Source organism: Diospyros lotus, chromosome 3, assembly GCF_014633365.1.
Source record: "Diospyros lotus cultivar Yz01 chromosome 3, ASM1463336v1, whole genome shotgun sequence".
In the NCBI taxonomy this organism is placed as follows: Eukaryota; Viridiplantae; Streptophyta; class Magnoliopsida; order Ericales; family Ebenaceae; genus Diospyros; species Diospyros lotus.
The window spans coordinates 8978950-8993551 of record NC_068340.1 but is presented as its reverse complement, the minus strand read 5'-3'; the positions used below and the strand labels follow the sequence as shown (position 1 = coordinate 8993551).

At 37.3% G+C, this 14602-nt stretch overlaps 1 protein-coding gene and 1 pseudogene across 1 annotated transcript; both read right to left on the bottom strand.

Annotated features, from left to right (window-relative positions):
- Positions 1 to 331: 331 nt before the first annotated feature.
- On the bottom strand, positions 332 to 7845 carry LOC127798233 (glucose-6-phosphate 1-dehydrogenase, chloroplastic-like). Its single transcript, XM_052331669.1, has 10 exons — positions 7291 to 7845; positions 4314 to 4546; positions 4077 to 4171; positions 3768 to 3882; positions 1993 to 2198; positions 1760 to 1909; positions 1555 to 1675; positions 1241 to 1470; positions 940 to 1140; positions 332 to 824 (listed from the first exon to the last, which is right to left on the bottom strand). The coding sequence occupies exons 1-10, from the start codon at positions 7493 to 7495 to the stop codon at positions 578 to 580; spliced, it is 1803 nt and encodes a 600-aa protein (XP_052187629.1). The 5' UTR covers positions 7496 to 7845; the 3' UTR covers positions 332 to 577.
- Positions 7846 to 8371: 526 nt separating this feature from the next.
- On the bottom strand, positions 8372 to 11848 carry LOC127796816 (uncharacterized; annotated as a pseudogene).
- Between the last annotated feature and the right edge of the window lie 2754 nt (positions 11849 to 14602).

The window sequence follows — 14602 nt, the reverse complement described above, 5'->3', positions numbered from 1 at the left end:
GATATTTTTGTTATTTGATATCTTTAATGATCCTGTGAGTCAATTAATTCGGACAAAGTAGAATAATCCATAAATTTATACTTGATAATTACACATGTCAGTTCGATACGCAATTTACACATGTATTAGGTGTGTGCCAGTCGTTAATATATGTACACACACTAAGTTAGATATCTATACATTAAGACTTGTAACAGTTAATTGTTACCCCTACTAGATATTTAAAATTCAAATAATAACCCCCACATTTTCAGGTGATTTCATTTCACCATCATCCTCAAGCCCCAACCAACCCTCCATTCCAACCAACCAAACAAACTCATTTCGGCAAAAATGGAACTATTACTCAATTAGAGTAAGAAATGGGCACTGAAAAAATCAGTCACATAAAAGTAGTTTGTAGTTATTGATAAATAACAAAGAAAATGAATAAGCAATCAAAAACTGGCAATCTTCCTCTTTGAATCTTGTCTCCTCCTCTTGTAGTAACCTCTACATTTCATTCCTCCATCCGTCCATCCATCCATCATCACCCATTGAACTAAGTCTCATTCTGCCAAGTGACAAAGCTAGCTAGCTATTGGTATGCACAATCACCCCATCGAACGTTGTATCTGGCTGCCAGATAGTGAGCCCCGACCGGACCCCGGCTCCCATAAGGATAGTACTCGGGAATGATTTTCTTCTCTTCCATCTCTTTAAGAACGGGTGTGAAGAGTGTCCACGCTGCATCCAGTTCATCACTCCGGATGAACAGTCTCCTCTCCCCTTCAATGGCATCAAGAAGAAGTCTCTCATATGCGTCTGGAATCTCCTTCGAGTATCTAAAACCCAATCCATAAACACAAAGAAACATTCAATTCAGAGCTACTCATCCAGATTTTTAATACCACATCAGTGTTGTGGTTCACATTCGTCTTTAATATATAGATAATATACCTTGTTGCGTAGAGAAGATTTAGATTACTGCGGTCCAATCTCATACCCAGGCCAGGAACCTTGTTATTAATCTTCAAGTACACAGATTCATCTGGCTGCACACGGATGACAAGCTCATTTGATGCTTGATCAAGATCTCTCCCAAAACTTCGGTTAAATAGATTGCCGGGCACATGCCTAAACTGAACTCTTATCTCAGTCCTGAGAAGAAAATGGAATATTGCTCAAGTCTATATATACCAGAAATTTGATGGAGCCCAAAACATTCCTACTTCAGATCTATTTTTTAGTTTCATATTACCTCTTACTATGTAAAGCTTTCCCAGCTTTCATTAGAAATGGAATTCCATCCCATCTTGCATTATTGATATGAAAGGCGGCCGCAGCAAAAGTTGGAGTTAAGCTGTTTTCAGGGACGGTTTTGTCATCAGTGTAGCCTGGGTAACTAACACCTTTCTTTGTATGGCTCTTATACTGCCCTATGACCACATCATGAAGTTCTAAAGGCCTCACTGAACGTAGAACTTTAACCTAATACCCATTGGATCAATTTAGTTAGAAAGATTAGCCTAACATATTAAGTAAAGATAAATTATTTTAAGAAATGATAAAAACCTTTTCATTTCTGATATCTTCTGCATCCAAACTGACGGGGGGCTCCATTGCAAAAAGAGCCAACATCTGAAGCAGATGATTTTGCATTATGTCTCTTATTATCCCATAATTGTCAAAGTATCTGGATAAACCCATAAAGAAAATAACATTGAGTTAAAGAATAGATTAAGATCGATTTAAAAACCTATTTGAGAAAGAAATTTACCCTCCACGCCCTTCAGTGCCAAAATCTTCAGAGAATATCAATTGGACATTCCTTATATACTGCCTGGACCATAAGGGTTCAAAAATGAGATTGGAAAAGCGAAGAACAGATAGATTCTCCACCAGCTCCTTCCCCAGATAGTGATCTATTCTGTTACAAATACCACATAATAGATTATAACAAGGGCTTCATACAAACAAGAACCAGCATAACTACAAAGACAAGCCACACACCTGAAAATTTGATCCTCTTCTAAGTAATGCTTGAGAGCTTTCGTCAAAGCAGCTGAGGATTCAGAATCCCGACCAAAGGGCTTCTCTACAATGACCCTTGTCCAGCCACTAGCTGATGAGGCAGAGAGGGTTGCAGATCTTACAGCATCAATAAATATATTTGGTGGGATTGATAAATAGAACAGGCGATTAGAAACCCTCCCAACCTGATTGCACCTCATCATAGTCAATCTCAGTGGAAATAAGTTATTATGAAAAGAAAAATAAAAGATTAAAGATACATAAAGTTAGCAATTTATAGCAGTTAGCTAGGTTTGACCTTAAACAAGAAGAAAAAAATGTTAAACAAATCCAGCCAACATATGAACAACTGATCAACAAACAAAAAAGGGATAAGAAAAAGATAACCAAAGGAAGTACGTTATGTCAACAAGACGTCTTGCATTCATCAGCTGCAGAACCAACTTTTGGCATTCCCTCTACAATGCAAGAAGACTGAATACCACTACCAAGACCTCTGGAAACAAAACCAACACTCAAGAGACCCTTAAAGGTCCCAAAGATTAAACAAATACATGGAGAAAGCCCATCTGATTGTCAACACAAAATGATTGGTAGCAGCTCAACTCCAGCCCAGAACTCCCAGCTTCAGATATCATATGAGATTGAATAGCCACATCTTGATGCCTAATTTCCTAGGTGAAATTTATTTTAATATGCATAGGTAGCAGCACAACCAAGAAAACAGTTTTAGTCACACATTAACAGTTTTCTGACCTTTCTCCATGTTCCTCGGTTTACATCTTAGCCTCCAGAACAACAAATAATTAAAAACATTTACCAAAATAATAATGATAATAATAATAACCAAATAGCATGCCCACAACAGCTACTAAAAGAATCATAATCATCAAATGCACCTTATCCTAATCAAGTTAAGGTCAACAACACAACATTCTTAATGTCAATTGACTTCTAAAAGTTACATTGGCAATACAAATCCATCCAAAAGAACAATGTGAAAAAATCATGACATTCATTATGTCAATTGACTTCTAAAAGTCACATTGACAATGCAAATTGATGCAAAAGAACAATGTGGCAAAATTTTACACTAGATATGCCTTTCCTGATGCAACCATCTAGCAAATGAATGATGAGATAAAGTTCAAATAGTAGCACCATCTTCATATGGAAGCATTTCATGAGATTGTAGTGACCGAAGATAGTTGACATGGTTGTGTTGCACCATATAGATGATATTGTGAAACCAACCTTTACAACATAAAAACATGACCTACAACTTCTGAAGATAAATATGTAAAATCATATTAAGAATCTACATTATTCCAATCTTGTCCAACTGCTTGCATACGTAATCAATTAAATCATTCTCATAGGCCAAAGGCCTTTCATATGGTGTATGCAGTATACACATACATATCGGTGCTTCAACATAAAGGAATGTGCAATATTATAAGTCCTTGAATAACTACCTCAAAGCAAGAAATAGGGAACATAATACTGAAGCTGAGTTCATGTAGTAATAGCCACAACAAAGTTCTCCTTCACTAAAATGTAGATCATATTTTATGATGTTCTCTCATTTCCAAAAAAAATTATTTAAAGAAGAGTGCCAAATAATTACTCGTCTAAAGCATACTGGACAAAACTTCATCATTCAATTCACTGTGCAAGCTTGCTTAGATTAAGATGTTGGAATATACTAAGTTTCACCAGTCTTAAAATATTCACCTTAAACAAACCAACATTACCTCATGTTTCTTCAGTTTCATGTCAAGTTCTGCAAAGTTTTCCTGAGAATCATATTTGCCAGAGTGGTAGAAACATCTTTTAAGGAATTGGTCCATCTTCTCTTCACAATTCTCCCTGAAAAATCAAAATGAAACCTCATAATGTCACAAAAGCAGCTGACTTTGCAAGCTTCAGAAACAAGTACAACAACTAATTCCCCCCAATGAGAATTAGGGTAAAGCAGAAAGGCAAGATAAAAGCACACAACATGCTTCTGGAGAACTAACACGATCAAACAAGTTATGGACAATTTATGGAGCTGAGTTCACCTCTTATCAATCCGGCAAGTAAGTGTCCTGCTAACCATGTTTCTCAGTTCAGCATCAGTCATCTTACTCCTGGCATAACCAAAGATGGTGAAGTGCTGCAACCAAAGAAATCCATGAATTTCAGAAAATAAGTTATATTGCATTATAGGCACACAATTATTAACATGATCTACATTACAATATTCAAAGTCTGAACAGGAAGATAATAAAGTAGAAAGAAAGTAGACACATACAAACCTCTGGTAAGCAACCCTCATAATAAAGTGCAAAAAGTGCAGGAAATATCTTTTTCTTAGCAAGGTCCCCTGAGGCTCCAACCACTGTAATACTGACAGTAGATTTATTTTTATTGGTATTGCAACCAGCATCATCCTTCAGTTCGTCTGGAGATATGACAGACAACAACCCCTCTTTCAATTTTTCTGAAGGAACTTCACTTTCAATTGCAGCAACTGAGGCTACAACTGCACCTACACTAATGGCCATTTACATCAGATCTAAGAAAACAAAAGGTAGAGAAATTAAATCAAAATCTTAGTGCACCCATAATAAGAGTCAATAAATTATCATAATTATTTACTAGAAAAAAAAACATCAATCATATTTAATAACACTAAAGCAACTAATAGAGTCAAGCAAAGTATAATCAGATTGAGCAGCAGCAAAAACAACCAATAAGTGAATAATTGTGCTGACTACAATTTTAGAACCATCCAATTTGCCGTGGAGAGAATTAATCACGAAAAAGAGCAGGACAAATTCTTTTACCAGAAATGTCTTGGCTCTCCAGATAGTGAGATCTTGATATGTTGTTCTAGACTTCTCTTGGCTGCTTTATTTGCAATTTAAGCTAACAAATGCAAACATGAACCTCTTGGAATTAACAAACGCAAATATATTGGCAGGTGGAAAACTTTTGCTAGATAACTCTTCAAACTCAAACCAAATAGATATAAGGGTGGACTTATATGGTAAACCTAATTTGATGTTAGAATAGAGATGAAGGTAGATGGAGACCCAATCCCATTGAGGTACCCACCCCCCCCAACACACACAAAACAAAACTAGAGATTAACAGAGTGTATGCTGACTCAATAGCAAGAGTCATCTCAGAGTGAGTGACTATATAGCTGGAGTTATGAGAATTATGAGGGTTCGAAAAATTTTCCCTCCAAATATTGCATCTTGAGAGGGTATGTTTCAAAAGTTACATCATCATTAATTGAGTAAGATTTATCCCATTATTATGGGATTGTGGCAGGTCTGCAGAGATCAAACCATGTTACATTTTTCGTGTTCTTTTTTCCTTGATTCATGTGCATGAAGTATGTGATTTGATACTAACTAGTGGTACCAAAGCTTGGTTGATTAGAGATCATGATATAAAATTTCGAAGGAGATTACATGAGACAGAAAAATATGTAATACAGCTTATGTTAGCATGGCAGAGAAGAACCTGACCTGACAAGCGGATCAACTGAAGTTGACCCAGAAGCTTCCAACAGAAGTCCAACATTAGTAACCCATGTCATCAACCAAATAATACAACGCAAGCAAATAATACAATGCAAGCAAAAGTTCCTAGATTCATGGATATACAGAACAGCCTATAAGTTATCATGCTTGCATATCCATCATTTGAGTCCACAACAGTATGATTGGAGATTCGAGTGCAGCTTAGGAGGCAATCAAGCCCTAGCTAGGGAGAATTGAATTCAAAGAAAGAACCAAGACAAGAGGTGTGATCCCCATAAAAGATCAAAATCTTGGCTGAGAGACTTCAGTAATGTAGAGTGCTATAACTCTAAGAGAGCTTGTCAAATACAGAGTAATTGCCTGACATTTATGGAAAAGGTAAGAAGTCTAATGCGGCTGCAAGAGAATATGAAGGGCAAAATGAAGATGGATGATTCCTCAATAAACCTAGCCTATCTAGTCGTTGATGCCTGATGGAGATATCCTTGTTGAGAAACAATGCATAAGTTGTGACTTGCAAGTATACTGAGAGTCGGTGGGAGATGGATTCAGTTGCATCCGTGCATATACGTAAAGACAGAGTTATGCTTGATACTTGACAGACCAATGGAGATTTTGACTACATTAATTTGTTAAATAAACTGAAGCAGAAGATTTAAGGCATTAGAGATGTCCTCCTAAAACTACATAGTGAAGCTGTCAAAAAATTTCACGTAAGAGGATATGTTCACTGTCAGTGCCAACAGTATTTTTCCTAAGGGAGCTAACATCTCAAGGATACAAACATGTTGGTGTTGGAAAATGGCAAAGAGCATTCAAAGGGAACAGATTGATTATGCAAGGGAATAAGAACAAGAAGAACATCTAGTGTATAGATTGGCATTCCCTATCTAGGAACATTCAAAGAAATGATCTGAAAAAAAAACTTAGAAGACAATGAAGAGAATCTGAATTTCTGATAAAGTTGAAGTGTCAGAAAATTTAGGTCGGGTGAGGAAATTGTCAAATAAATTCTCAAATCCAGACCCGACAGAGATAAGGTAAACTCATCTGGCGAACCCAATTTGATGTTGAATAGAGATAGAGGTGGAGGTAAGAGACCCCATCCCATTGGGGCAGTTGCCTATAAATAGCCCCTTTCTAGTAGAAACTAGCACAGAAAGTGCGCGTCATGACTCGATAACTAGTCATCTGAGAGTGAGTACCAAGTTACTTAGAGTTGCAAGACTTCACAATTTTGTTCGTTCAAAAAGTTACATTATCATTGATCGAGTGGATTTACTTCGCTATGTGATTGTGAACATAAGTCTATTGAAACCGAACTATGTTAATTTTTTTGTATTTTATGTTGCTTTTTGTGTGTGACGTGTGATCCGATCTTACCATTGCAAGCAAAGTTAGGAAACGAAAACATGCTTCTATGAAATCAACAAACACAAATACTGCGTCAGTTGGGCGGGAAAACACTCAGTTTGTCTCGGTGTTAACTAATGAATTCTGGACAATTGAGAGAACAGAGAAATAAGTGGGAACTGTCGCAATCAGAAACTTAAAAAGAAAAGAAAGCAGATAATTGCTATACTCATTCTTACAGGATAGCAGAGCACACACACCAGCTCATGTTCATTAGCCAAAGAAAACATGAAATCAATCGCCATTTCAGTAAAACAGAACCCACAAAAAAAAGGAAATAAAGAAAAACGAGATTATGCTTAAATTGAATGCGAAGTCCACTGACCATCTTGCATGCAGGCCACATTCCACCACGATTTCCTGTTTGATTGCAGAAAGGCCTTGCCGTGTGCGAATCGCTTCGGAAAAATAGAAGAAAACGCTATTTGATGATCATTGGACGAAGAAGAAGAAGAAGTCGGAAAAGCCGATGATGATGACGAAGAGGAGCAATAAGAAGGCAAATGCGTGGATGAAAGAAGCGTCGGCATCTCTCTTCTTCCCCGACTCTCTATTGATTCTCCTTCTCTATATTGAATACCGATTGAATCAGAAGAAATAGCGAGGCTTGTTGTACGAAGGCAGAGAGAGATCCGCGCCGAGGAATACGATGGGGTCAAGGGGACGTCGGAAACATCGAGGGGGTTGGTTAGATTAGACTCTTGAGATCTCCCAAAGGCTGATTAGGCTTTGATTTGATGTGCCTCTGCTTAGTTTAGTTTTTAAGAACGCAAAACTAAGAAGAAGCGGCAGCGGCGGCGGCTTAACCTCCTCATTTGGTGACGTGTTCCGTCATTAGTTTGATTAATTATTAAATATTAGAAATTTATGGTAATTATGTTCAAATTTACATACACCTTTTATCTTTCAGCTTTTATTTTAAAATTTAAACTGTAAGGATTAAGCAGTGGAATTTTACATATATCATATCATTTTTTAAACCCCAAAAAATAAAACAATTTTTAAAATTAGACAAATGGAATTATAGTTATATTAATTAATTATTTTAACATAACTAACCCAATGGCCGACCCCTCTGGGTTTCATAATAATAATAATAAATATAAATCACAAATCGACCTTTACCCGACCATAAAAGTTGATTTAGAGGGCATTTTTTGACCGGGAATTGAATTGTATTCCTTCTTTCTTTCGCTATCACAACACTTTATTATGGCACCCACGTGCAGCACGCATAACCATAAGAAGAATGTTCTTTCTACCTTCTTCACTACATTGGAAAGTTCCAAGCACAACACTCTGAATCAAAGTTGGTTGTGGATGCCTTCGCTTTCAACACATCTGCAGCTTTGCTGCTCCATCAATAATAATGAGATCAATTTGAAGGTAGATGAAACAGAGAAGGGTGACTCAATAATCTCTTTGATTGCATAAAATCCACAGTCAAGACTCAAGACCCAGCTCCAACGAACCAGTGGTAATCCTTGAGAAGACTCTTAAAAGAACAACAATGGAAGACGGTGAAACCATTCTTAATAGGGGGTAACTAACCACAAGAGTCTCGCAAGCACAACAACTAACCTAGTCTTCAAAAAATGAGCACGGGGCAATGAGAATCTTACGCACTTGTTCCTCTAGAATGAATCAATAAAACAAAATTGCATGTTAAACAGTTGGGGGGAAAATTGCGACGCTACTTCTATTCTACATCTAAGACGAGAACTGCATTAGTAGTGGGGCACCTCAAGAGTGTTAATGCCACCTTCTCCTGGGAAACAATTGATGAAGGATGAGCGATGAGAGGGGCTCATAATGATCTCCTCCGGCACCACACCAACCTGTAAACAAGAAAGCATATGAACACACAATTTCAGGAGCATGGGGACCGGTGCGTGAGATGCTAAACCAAATGCCCACCCAGTACAATACATGATCATGCAGCAATTCAAGGGATCATTAGCTAAAGATGGAGAAGTTAACTACACCTGTTCCTTTCATAAAGAGAAAGAAAGGAGGTTCGCAAATTTGACTCCTAGGACGATATGGAAGGAAGAAGACACAATTTTCTTCATCAGCCATTGCATCTGATCCATGTGCTTGTACCTGTAAACCACAGCACATCACAAGAAGGGAGATATTACTTTAATAGGAAGCTGAGAAGTTCAAGGGACAAAACTTGGGTTTCAGAAGAAAATATCATTATCCCGGAAAAACCTAAATTTATAGATATGGGATCACAGAAATACACAAGATTGTGTAGAATATTGAACAAGAAAGGAGCTTCAGCATCCATGATCTGCCAACATAGCCTAGCAGGTCTAAAGATTAGAATATTGATAACATTCACTTTGTACGATTAAACCATCACAGACAAATTTGGTTAGCGCCTTGCAAAATGGGTAAGAGGAATTAGAGTATACAGCATGTGATGCAGTAAAGAAAAAAGAAAACAGGGACATAAACACGTAGTATTGATTGTTGAAGGGGCAAATATCAGAGTAGAGATGGTGAACATGAGAAATCGAACAGAATAAGGCCGTACGAAACATAAGATTTATGGCAAGGTAACTATATCCTTTGTGAAGCAGGAAGAAGGAAATCAGAAAGAAAATTCCTAACAGTTCATCCAAAAAGGCTTCCAAGCTCTTACCTATTACTAAGTTGTCTTTTTCGTAATATGATTTCATTACTCCAACCATTTAGTACCGGGATCAAACACAAAGGTCAACCTTATTCTACCTGGCAGTAATAATGATAGTTAGAAAATCAACTAGATGATGACAAAATTAAAGTAATCTCTACATTAGCATCATCGTGCCAAACATATATTAATTGAACAGTTCAGCCACCAAAGATGCATAATTGCAATATATGAGATAAACATGAAGGCCAGGGATTTGGGCAATCATCCTGGCCAACTCAAATCGAGCAATTCAAAACCTAAAATTATAAAAATAAGCATGCAAGTCACGGAAATACTCTTGGCAATCTCAGTGAAGGGGCCAAGAGACTCTATAGAGGTAACAGTTTCAATCATAATATCATCGTAAAAATAACAGGGAGCAACAGGAACCATAAAAGGAAGTAAATGTTTTCTCTTACCACATATATCTCTCTTTTGAACTCAGTTGCAAGACATTCAATCGCTATATCATCTCCAAATGCAGCAGCATGACCTTCTCGGTTCTCATCTACAGTTAACAAACCTTCCTCAGTATATCCCAAAGTGATGACATCTTGTTCATCATCAGGAGAACCAGAGACTGACATGTACTTGGCCCAACTCGGACCATCATCCACGGCCATACATCTCTCTTTGTAAATAGACTCCGCAGCCAATTCTCTTCAATCAGAAAAGTAAACTGAAAAAAACTCAAAATAACTAACATGTATTGCAAAATTTTAGACAAAAAATAACTTGTAAATATCTACAAGATTCAGTATCGACAATCTATTAAGATGCACTTGGACTCGGGAAACCGCTGTGAAAAACATGTAGAAAGAAAGTAAACAGAAGGGTGCATCCAAACACAGTCAGGCATAATGTACTTACAAAATGCGAAGAAATTTTCTTGAGAATTATATTCCTTTCTTGTTATATCGGAAATTCTTAGGCAGGGAAAACGAAATAAAGAAATGGTCTCTGCAATGCACAGGGCTCCCCATTTTGCTTGCATCAAGAAGGGTAACTTTTTGAACACAACCTTACCTTTCTCTTTTTTGCGAAGAGAATTTTCACAACTCAAACCCAACTTTTCAATTACAAAGGTGCTACATTACTATTGCTACAAAGGCCTGGCCTTGGAAAACAATCAAAAGGTAAAAATTGGAAAAGAAAATGAAGATGAAAAAGCACATGATTTACCCTTTTCTCTTTGGGGGTTAAGCTATAGATATTTGAAATGTTGAAAATTCATACTTACCGTCTTTATGCACAAAAACACAAATGTACACAGTACTTTAGTTTATTTCCTGTCTTCTTTCTGTAGACAAATCCTCATCCCATACAAAAAAACCGGTAACCATAAAAGGAATATTTTTTTTTTTTTTTGGTATTCTTGACACCCATATCCTAAAATACACGCCAAAATTTGTTACTATCTTCTTCTAATCTTCCAACATTTTCCATTACCCAAAGAGACCCAAGGAAGGGGAAAACACATACCCACACACATTGAAATAATCTAGATTTTGGATCCTGAAATGTTGATAGGAACGAACAGATCTTGCTCCTAAAAAACGCATTCCAACCATCAAGAGCTTGAAATGCTCCTTGTAACAAACAGATCTTGTGTCTAAAACACCGATTGAAACAATCTAGATCCTTAAATATCCATCCAAACACACAGGTCTAGCTAAAGACGAAGAAAAGTCACCCTTGCATTCCAAGACTCACGAGCTCATCGATAGCAGAATCTAAACCTTTCCGATCTGCCTTCTTGGCCAACAACTTAACCTCCTGGACCACACAAATCCCCCATCCGGACTTGAGATCGGGCGAGTACATACGCTTTATGGCCTTATCAATCGCGTTCCTTTCCTCGCCGCTAACAGACCCAAGATCCTCCAAGAAGAGCCTCACCGTCGGCCCACGAAACTAACTGGCGTTGATCCCGGTCCCATTGCCTTCAATGTGGCCGGGGGGAACAGTTTCCATCGGCTTCCACCAATCCATCGTGGCTCAGCCGGAACACCACCCTGGGTGCTTCCAAAGGACTCCCTTGTCGTGGAGCCTCCGTTAATGGTCGTCCAAGCCGATCACGTTTTCGCAAGTGGTCAAGTTTGTCTTTTCAACAAGACTGACGGCCCCGACGCCCGCATCGGCTGACGGGGCGGGCGGAAGTAGGGTCTTCCACGGAATCTCCGGCGACGTGGAGTCGCATCGGATATCAGTTTTCCCATTTTTTATTTTTATTATTTTGTTTCCTTCAGCTAAATAAAAATTAAATCTACCTCTCAAAGCCTCAAAACCGGTAAACTAAAACGGCATCTCACAAAAGAATAAGGCCCTGTTCTCTTTGTCGTTTTCGTGCCGTTTTCTATTTTCAGTTTTTCAAAACACTCAAAACGTGTTCTCTTTGTTATTTTTAAAAACGCATTTTAAAAAACAAGTAAAAATTTTGTGAAGGAAATTCAAAACAGAAAAAACTCGTTTTGGCTATTTTCAGCCAAAACACGGCTAAAATTTCAAAACACGGAAAACAGCCGTGTTTCTTCTCACACAGTGCAAACGTGACTGCCTCCTCATTTCCCAAACTCCATCTCCCAGACTCCATTTCTTCTCTGCCTCCTCATTTCCCTCAAGCACTCCATCTTTCTTTTCTCATCCAAGCTCCAGCAACCCAGATTTTCCTATCCGTCGATCGCGCCAGCCACAGCATCAGCGCCCCCATCCATAGTTGACTGCACCTGCCAAGGCATCACCGCCCCCAGCTATCGTTGACCACCATTTCTTTCCCTCTTCTAGATCTGAGCAGATTTGACTCCATCTTGGCCATCGATTGCGCATCTTTTCCTTGTTGGTCGCCGATCGCGACTCTCTTTCTCTCTTCCAGCCATCGTCAACCCTTTTTTTTCTTTTTTGGCCGTCGCAGCGCCTTCCACCGCCATCGCAGCCGCTGCACGTCGTCGCCACTAGCAACCCAGATCAGCGACGCCTTGTGATTTTGATATGAAGTTCACATTTGTGTATTCTGGATGGGAAGGCACTGCTAATGATTCGCCAGTATTCATTGATGCAGTCACAAGAACTTCAAACAACTTTCCAATGCCACGCGGAGGTATATTCTAATATTTCAAATAATTTGTCAAATATTTTTATAATATTTGGGTATTTAGGTCTTTTTTTTTTTTTTTTTTTGCAGATCAATTTTACCTTGTTGATTCTGGTTATCCAAACATGCCTGGTTTTCTTGCCCCTTATCGAGGACGAAGATATCATCTGCGTGATTATCTTGGACGAGGAAGACCGCGTGGAAAGGAAGAACTGTTCAACTATAGACATTCCTCGTGTCGTAACATTATTGAACGTTGCATTGGAGTTTTAAAGGCAAGATTTCCTATTTTAAAATTAATTACCAATTATCCACTTAGTAGGCAAAGACAAATCCCTACTGCATGTTGTGCAATACATAATTATATTCGCCATGAGCATGCTTTAGATAACTTGTTTGCTGAGTTTTCATCAGAGAATATGGTATTTCAAGATATGCCGGAGTCAAGTCAAGATCAAGGAGCCATACAATTTGATGCTAGTCAAACAGCTCAAATGGGACAAGTCAGGGATTAAATTGCTACACAAATGTGGAATGACTTTTCAAGGAGTCGTACATGATTATGTAGACTTATTTTAATCTTTAGTGTTCGAGCTGTTTTGATTTCTGTCATGACTATTTAAACTTGTAATTGTAATCCATTTGTTATTGAACTGTTGAATGTAATATTATTTATCATGAACAATCATATTTTCTTATTTTCTTAATTTTTTATTTTTATTTCTCCATTTACTATTTTTACCAAAGTTGTTTTATTTCTTGATTGTATTTTTTTTTTTTTGTAATGGGAAAAAATATTACAATATTTCACTAATTTCAAAATGTATTTAATAGTATATTAGCATTAAATTATTTTAATTTAACTAAAAATTATTTTATGAATAAAATATTTTTTCTCAAAATTTTAAAGTAAACGCGTTTTCAGTTTTCAGTTTTCAAAAACAGTTTCTCAGATTGACAAAGAGAATGCGTTTTTAAAAATCTCAAAACAAAAACTCAAAACACAAAACTCAAAATGAATTCAAAACTCAAAACTCAAAAATAAAACACAAAGAGAACACCACCTAAGTGGTTTGAATCGTAATTTCACAATTTTGACAATTTGAATTACAACAAACAAAAATAAAAAAAATTGTGATTAGAAAGATAGAGAAGTTTTATATTGATTAATTAATTCGTTTTAACTAGTTTATATTATTATTATTATTATAATATTCCTAAATAATTTAATTTGCACGAGATGCAGGCGGGCTTCCCGTAAACTGGTGAAGAAGCTGCTTAAATGTTTGACTTGGTCAACCGGACGACCTAGAAATTAAAATTAAGAAAATTCAAACACGGGATACCATATGCCCCAAACCCAAACACCTCCAAATTGCCCATTTTAAATTTATCAAATAACGGTCACATTTAAAGTCTCACCTCACACCAACCCACCTAATGAAAACATTAATTAATATAACTATAAGAGTATTATTTTTATTTAAATATTTTAAAATATGATTCATTTATCATCAATTCATTAAATTATTTGAATATTAAAATATCATATAATAAATATATATTATTATTAAAAAATAGTACCCTTAATTAATAATAATAATATATATTAATCTCATGCAACGTTCACATGACCTGTTTCGTTGTCTAATCCGAACCCGCCCCGGCATACACGAAAAGGCATATTCCTCGAAAACCGCCCGGAACGTTACAAGCAGTTCCAATAATGTGGCGCCACGTGGAACAGCTCTGCTTATCTGTCTCCCTTCCGGTTCCACTAACGGTGGTCCACCTGCCCGTGCGAGCATCAATCCCTCCACCAGCTCAGAATCTGCTCCAACACCTCCAGATTTCGCCACGTGT